The sequence below is a fragment of the Balaenoptera musculus genome, chromosome 1 (genome assembly GCF_009873245.2).
Source record: "Balaenoptera musculus isolate JJ_BM4_2016_0621 chromosome 1, mBalMus1.pri.v3, whole genome shotgun sequence".
In the NCBI taxonomy this organism is placed as follows: Eukaryota; Metazoa; Chordata; class Mammalia; order Artiodactyla; family Balaenopteridae; genus Balaenoptera; species Balaenoptera musculus.
The window spans coordinates 18747657-18755454 of NC_045785.1; the positions used below are offsets into that span (position 1 = coordinate 18747657).

General features: G+C 55.8%; 1 protein-coding gene across 2 annotated transcripts in view; it reads right to left on the reverse strand.

Annotated features, from left to right (window-relative positions):
- MYOM3 (myomesin 3) overlaps positions 1–4849 on the reverse strand; it is a 46761-nt gene extending 41912 nt beyond the window's left edge. For both annotated transcript variants that reach the window (XM_036849455.1, XM_036849454.1), the window contains exons 1-5: positions 4747–4849; positions 2226–2404; positions 1856–1936; positions 973–1132; positions 91–248 (exon numbers count right to left, since the gene is read on the reverse strand). In XM_036849455.1, the coding sequence (XP_036705350.1) occupies positions 91–248; positions 973–1132; positions 1856–1936; positions 2226–2359 (533 nt within the window). In that variant the 5' untranslated portion in view covers positions 2360–2404; positions 4747–4849. The remainder of the gene's footprint in view (positions 1–90; positions 249–972; positions 1133–1855; positions 1937–2225; positions 2405–4746) is intronic.
- Between the last annotated feature and the right edge of the window lie 2949 nt (positions 4850–7798).

Consider the following 7798-nt stretch of genomic DNA (forward strand, 5'->3'; position numbering starts at 1 on the left):
GTGTAAGGAACTCACACTCAGGGAACCCCCAGAGGCCCAGAGAGTGGGGGCAGGGCAAGGACCCCTTCTCTCCTGCCCCCGGGGGCTTACCAGGTGACCTGGGGTGGAGGCGAGGCCTGCACGGTGCAGGTCAGTAGGACCGTGGTGCGCTCCCAGACCGCGTGGGAGCGCAGCGGGATACAGAACCAGGGCCCGCGTCCGGAACACAGCTCCCTCAGCTCCTTGGCCTCCCGGACCTTCTTCTCTGTCTGGAGGCGGGAGGGGGCCTGTGACTTCTATGAGCCGGGGCACCACCTCTCCCCCGTCTTTGCTGTTACCTCCCCCCCGCCCCCCCCCCCCCCCCGCGAACACCCAGGCTCTGGAGTCGGGCCCACGTGGGCTAGAGCCCCTCCCCCACCAGCGGCTGAGAGGCAGCGTGCCACAGAGCGCAGGGCGTGGGGTCAAGGCCAAACGCTGCCACTTACTAGCTGTGAGACCATAGGCCAGTCCTCCATTTCCTTATCTGCAAAATGGGGATGATAATAATATTCCCCCACCCGCCTGTGGGGTTGCAGTGAGGATTAAATGAGTTAATATGCGAAAAACATAGGCACTGATAACACCCATGTAAGTATTACAACTATTGTTGTCCTGCCCAGGGAGGGGGTATGGAAGTGGCTTCAGATCCCTGACATTTGTCAGGAGTAGCATTCCCTGAGGGTCTTCTGTGTTCTAGGCACTGGGAAAGTGACTTTATCAGCCTGATCTCATTTACTTCCCACCTCGACACCAAGCATTGGTACCACATACACCCATTTCACAGATGAGAAAACCGAGGCTCAGTTAGAATGATTGCTTGACCAAGGTCACGCAGCTAGAGGGTAGGGGCACTGGGATGTCCAGCACTTCTTGCGAAGGGGGTAGGTCGAGTTGGATGGCATGTGATGGGTCTCAGTTTCCAGGGCCCTGGAGGCCCCAGCCCATCCCTCTCACCTGCCATCTCAGCGCCTTCCGGTCTCGCCTCTGGCGCAGCAGCCACCGGGTCCGTAGGAAGGCGATCTCCATCTTCTCCCACTCATTGCCGAAGCCCACCCGCTTCTGCCCTCGCTCCTCCAGCTCCACGGTGCTGGTCTGGCGCCTCAGCTGGGCCTCCCTGCGGTGACGGAGGCTGTCAGGGGTGGAGACTCTGGGGGTGGTGATGTGGGGATGCCCTGGCCCTGCCTTCCCCAAGCCCAGCACTGCCGGCCACACTTAAAGCTTCTTGAGGACAAGGGCAACTTCTAATCCTCTCTTGCCTCCAAAATACCCTGAGTGGGTCCGGCTTTTAGAAGGTGCGTAATGAATATTATTGATACAGTTCATAAGGCTCTTTCACAAACCATTGTTCCTCTTGTTTTCACTACAAGCAGGTGGACAGGTCTTAGTCTCCCCATCCTACAGGGTAGGGACCTGAGGCTGGGTAACTTGCTCCAGGCCAGCCAGGACCAGGACCCAGGCCTCCTGATGCTCTAGGGCTCAGAGGCCTTCCCATCTCGGGACTCGTGTCCAAAATTTGGGCTGGTTTCCTTGCTCCTCCTCTCCCCATCCCCAGCCTCCTTCCCCGCCATGGAAGCCGGATGGTGGAGTACAGACCCCCACCAGCCTCTCCCTCGGGGATGGTCCCTCACTACTGCCTGCGGGCTCATCCAGAGGGTGGTGCAGCGGGCTTTGTGGTCGGTCAGCCCCGGGCTTAAACCTCTGACTAGCCGCTTACTCTAGATGCGTAACTTCGGGCAGGTTCTTCAAGCTGAGTGTGGGAGCCCAGTGGGGAGGCAGAGGACTGGACAGGATGACCTCTTCCCAGCCCAGGGCTCTCTGGAAAGGTCACCTGACTTACCACGATGTCTCTGAGGAGGCCGTCAGAGCCAGGGCAGCTGCGAGGGCGTAGTCTGCCGCGCTGAACTGATCCTCTTCCTCGCTGCCCCCGGGAAAAGAGAGTTCATGGCTCCTGCAGGTTTGGCTGGGGGTCTGGCTGGGGGATCCACCTGCCTACCTCAGGGCACTAGCAGGCACAGCTGTGCCTCTCTCCTCACACCGGGTCTCAGAAAGCAGGGCTGTGCCTGTCTCCTCAAACTGAAGTATACAGAGGTCAAGGCTACGCCTCCCCCCGCAGACTGGGGCCTCCAGAGAGCAGGGCTGTGCCTCCCCGTCAGACCGAGGGCCCTGGGGGAAGGGCAGGGGCTGGGGTGGGTCCCCGAGGCTCCCACCTGCTGTGGAAGGTCCATTTCCGCGTGGAGGAGCCCATCTGCAGGCTGTGTTGCCGCGCCTCCTTCTGTTCTTCTTCCCGGCGGTGTTCTAGCCTGTGCACCGCCACGGCCTCGGGTGCCCGGGGCTCCCCCATACCTCCTGGGCTCTGGGGCAGAGTTATGGCTGCAAGAGCGACAACCTGCCGAGCCAAGGTGCACGGTCACTCCACCAGGCGTCCACCCAGCCCTTCCCCGTGGGGTCCGCCAGCATCTCTGGAGGTTTGCTGGTAGGGGTTCTCTCTCCCGTGGGCAGACGGGGGAGCTCAGGCCCGATGGGGGGAGGCCCGCCCCAGGTGACAGAGGCAGGCTTTGCGCTCTCAGCCTGGCTTGTCCACCACTCCATGCGCTGCCCCAGCGGCTCCCGGCATCCACCGGCACCTGCCCCCCTCCCCCGCATGACCTGGGCAAGGCCCTCCCTTCTCCGGGTCTCAGCTTCCGAGACGGTGAGGGATTGGGCACTCTGATGTCCAGGACATGGAGAGGCAGGCGAGGAGAGTGGGGGACCCTCAGCTAGCTAGCTCTGGGTTCTTGCACTAAATTCTTTCCCAGATCTGGGGTGCGGTGTCACCACCAGGCCTCTGAGGGCCCTCTGATACTGAAGCTCTAGGATGCCTGGTGGAACCCCTGGAATGGCTTCCAAACCTTCTCCAGGTGGGAATTCGGGGGCAGGCCTCTGACCTGGGAGGCCCTGATGTAGACCCTGGGCATGAAGGCGGAAGCAGAAGGGGGGACCACCCCCTCAGCCCTCTCCTGTCTGCTTCTATGAGGTCCGGCTCTGCCCTGTCCCTGCCTCTCCCTTGGGGCCTGCCGGCCACGGCGGAGTGTGTACATGCGGTCTGTGTTCTGACCAGGGTGTGAACTCGCCCGTGGGGGACCATTTCTCTAAGTCCATGGTGTGTGAGGTGGGCCCGCTGACCTCATCAGAGATCCTTGGCCTAAAAGGGCCTGTTTTGGGGTGTCAGGGGGCTCAGGCTGCCAAGGGTCAATTTTAGTGGGATTTGATCCTTCCGGTTCCTAAAAGTTTGCTCCCTTTGGGTATCCACAAAGGACACCCAAGGCAGACTGGGTTACTGCAGAGTGTTCTCCGGGACCAAGGGCTGCCCGTGAGGCTTCTTTGGCCTCCTGCAGTGACCTCGGCTGAACACAACGGGACAGTCACCCCTTGGGCTTCGCATCCGGCTCCTCCTGAGGAGGAGGGTCTGCCTGCACCCAGAGAATGACTGGCCTGCTCTTTGTGTTCCTTCCTCCTCACGGCCCAAGGAGAGAGCCGCTGGGTACCACCCTGCGCAGGGAGGCCCCCGGCTTTCCTGGGACACACGGCCCCGGCCCCAGCAGCTGAGGGTTAACGTTCCCTGGCATCAGCTGCTGGCTCCCTTCCCCGAATGCCCTGTTCCTGATTAGCGCAGCAGGGCGGGCCTGGCGCTCATCCCTGACCTCCAGGGCCGCCTGCAACCAGACCCCTGGCTTTAGTGGATGAGCCATGATTCTTTTTAAAGCACTGACTGAGGCTAAGGGTTAGGCAGCAAGGAGGAGAGCGCAGCTCCCCGTCCTGTCTCCGGAGGGCTGTGTGTGCCTGCTGCGGAGGGTCAGCAGTGTGCGGTTGGCCAGGAAGGGAAGTCGTCCCCCTTGCCCTCCCCAGAGGGTGCAAAGCCGCGGGCCAGGGGTCCTGCTGTGTGGCTTTCCCCACCCACTCCACTTTCCTCCCAAGCCTCAGTCTGTCTGCCGCCCACCCCCAGCCCTGCCCCGCCCGGTCCCCTGACGGCATCCCTCGGTGAGAAGGGGCAAGGAGGCCTCTCTTATTCCTCAGGAGTGGAAGAGAAGCGCACCGAGCCACAGTGACTCAGAGCCCTGATGGCAGAAAGCTGGGTCCTGTGGGTGGGAGCAGAGACACCGCCTGCCCAGGCTGGGATGTGCTCCTAATGCTCCCCACCAGCTTCCGAGGCTGGAGTGCTGGCCTCGGTTTCGTACCAGTGAGCCCAGGCTGGATGAACGTCCTCCCCGCCTCGCCATGCGGGCCCTCCGGGCTTGCTCTCATCCCCTGCCTGCCGGGCCGGCCAAGCAGGGCTCCGCCAGGACTGCTCTAGGTTTGCTGGACCTGCCGGCCCACCCCGGTCCTTGCTGATGCCTGATTCCTGCAGGAAAGCCTCCACTTCTCAGGGCATCCCCAAATGATGTGTGTGTGCGTGTGTTTTGTAGCTTTCACATCACAGAAGGCTCAGCTCAGAAGACCCAGGGCCACACAGAACAGTGTGATGGCGCAGAGATTTTTTCTAGAATCCCCTCTCATTTCCACTTGGGGTGATACCTAAGCATATGTATACTTTTTCTTTCCAAATCTCCCAGGATCCTTTCCCAACACACACACACACACACACACACACACACACACACACACACACACACTCCACTTGCCAATGGAAAGCTGAGGGTCTCATTATCTGGAGGTCTCCCTCCCCACCCCTGATCCCTGGAGGTGACTCACAGAAGCAGCCGTGCCCACTTAGGTGTCTCTGGGGAGAAGATTCCAGAGGATGAGAGGGTCCTTGATTTCTTCTTGCCCTGGACTCAGCGGGGACCGGGAGAAGAATGTGATCTTGGAGCCTGCATGGGCCTTAAATATAGCAGCTCTGAGGCAGTGTGATGACAACGGATGAGAACTTTGGGTGGGGGGGGGGGGCGACAGAGGGAGGGGCCGTTCCCTGGGTCCAGCATTGCCAAGACGGCAACAGGTGGAGCTGTCCCCACCCCCACCTCCTCCCAAAGAGAGCTCCTCCCCTCGGCTCCATCCCTTCCAATCCAGCTCTAGCCCCACCGCCGCTGCAGTGGAAAGGAGCTCATAGCTCAGGCCTGGCTGCATGGAAAACAGATCAGGGGTGGTTTTCTCAGCTGCTGGGAGCTCTGATCTGAATTCTACCTCCCCCCGCCCCGCCCACCACAGTGACAGGTGCTTTGGGGAAGACCCTCAGCTTCTCTCATCTGATTCCCCTTCTGAAAATGGAGATAGTGAGGCTGGGCCCCCAGACTTTGTGAAGACATGGAGGGGATGTGACCTAAAAATGAGTCTTTAGTGCTCGTAAGTGATCACTGGTGAAGATGGAAGTGGGTTCCTTCTCATCTCTCTACATAGCCCCCTCCAGCAGCTACTGACCAGCCCCGCCCGGCCACAGTGGGGTATGTGCGAGGGTGTGTGCAGGGGTGTGGCACAGCCAGGACAGGAGGGGAAGCCTTTTCCTCCTTCACTGTCCAAAGTTCTCAGGCTTCCCGAGTGGCCACTGTGGGAACTTTCTTCCCCACCTTTGCTCCCCCTGCTCCCATCTCAATTTTTTCCCCTCATGTTCATTCATACCTAGGCCTGGTGGGCACTGAGGATGCAGAAGGAAAAAGATAAGATGCCTGACGTTAGGAAATAAGCCCTAATCTAGACGGGGAGACAGGCAGTTACAACAGGACGTGATGAGGAAGAGACACCTGAGCCAGGTCTCGGGGGGTGAGCAGATTTGGGGGAGGCTGTGCCCCAGTGCAGAGACACAGCTTCCCTCCTGGCCTCCTCCTGGGGCCTCAGGGGGCCCAGCAGCACTGTGCCTGTCATTCTTCCTAGTGCCTTGGGGACCCCTCAGGAGAGGGTGTTGGGGAGAGAATACACAAGTGAGCTCTTCAGACAAAATCTCAGTCTCCTAAAAGGGAACCCTCGCGCACTACTGGTAAGAATGCAAATTGGTGCCGCCACTATGGAAAACTGTATGGAGGTTCCTCGAAAAATTCAATAGAACTACCATGTGATCCAGCATTTCCACTCCTGGGAATATATTTTAAAAATGAAAACATTAATTCGAAAAGATACATGCACCCCAGTGTTCATAGCAGCATTATTTACAATTGCCAAGATATGGGAGCAACCTAAGTGTCCATCAACAGATGACTGGATAAAGAAGATGTGGTGTATACATACAATGGAATACTACTCAGCCATAACAAAGAATGAAATTTTGCCATTTGCAGCAACATGGATGGACTTGGAGGGCATTATGCTAAGTGAAATAAGTCAGACAGAGAAAGAAAAATACTGAATGATATCACTTATATGTGGAATCTAAAAAATAAAACAAACTAGTGAATATAACAAAAAAGAAACAGACTCACACATATAGAGAACAAACTAGTGGTTACCAGTGGGGAGAGAGAAGGGGGGAGGGGGAAGATAAAGATAGGGGATTAAGAGGTAAAAACTACTGTGTATAAAATAAATAAGCTACAAAGGTATATTGTATAACACAGGGAATATGCAATATTTTATAATAACTATAAATGGAATATAACCTTTAAAGTTGTTAATCACTATGTTGTACACCTGAAACTTATGTAATATTGTACATCAAATATACCTCAATAAAAAATTTTTTGTTTTTTGATTTTTATTTATTTATTTTAATTTTTTAATTTTTAATTTTTATTTTTTTCACACACACACACACACACTGTATTTTATTTTTACAGGAGATAAATAGACTGACACCAAGCATTGTACATGGATGACCACAACAAGAGCAACAATGATTGCAATTACCAAACATGAAACACACTCATACTATGTCATAATATTGACAAAAAAAAAAATCTCAGTCTCCTGCCCTATTTGAAATCCCCTTCCTAAGCATCTCCCTTCCTCCCTGGCTGCAGGGTTAAGAGCATCTTTGGGCAGAGAACATTTGATGGCTCTCTCCTATTTTTTTTTTAATTTATAAATTTATTTATTTTTGGCTGCATTGGGTCTTCGTTGTTGCACGCGGGCTTTTCTCTAGTTGTGGTGAGTGGGGTGCTACTCTTCGTTGTGGTACGCAGGCTTCTCATTGCGGTGGCTTCTCTTGTTGCGGAGCATGGGCTCTAGGCACGTGGGCTTCAGTAGTTGTGGCACATGGGCTCAGTAGTTGTGGCTCACGGACTCTAGAGCGCAGGCTCAGTAGTTGTGGCACACAGGCTTAGTTGTTCTGTGGCATGTGGGATCTTCCCGGACCAGGGCTTGAACCCGTGTCTCCTGCATTGGCAGGTGGATTCTTAACCACTGCGCCACCAGGGAAGCCCTCTCTCCCATTTTATACTGACCCAACCTAGGAAGGGATTTCCAAGACCCACATTTATACATTCATTGTGAAGAGTGAGTGTGAATCTGTTTTACAGCCAAGAGGTGTGGGCTTCCAATCCAGCACGAGACAGACATTTAAACTGGTTCTATAACCCCTTCCCCCCAGAGCAGCCTGATGGAGGTGCCCCCGCTTACTAGCTCTATGACCTTGGGCAAGTCACTTAGCCATTTTGGTTTTATCACCTGTGCAGTGGGGTCAATGATGCCTGCCTTGCAGTCTGATTGCAAAGATTCAATTAGGGAATGTGGAGCCTGTGGTGCAATGTCTGGCACCCAGCAACATTTGCTAAGTGAGAGCTCCACCAGTAACTGCACGACTCTAGGCGTGCTGAGAGCTTTCTCCACCCCTCCTTCTGGGTGTGGGATTCCCATGTACTCCATGTACCCTAACCCA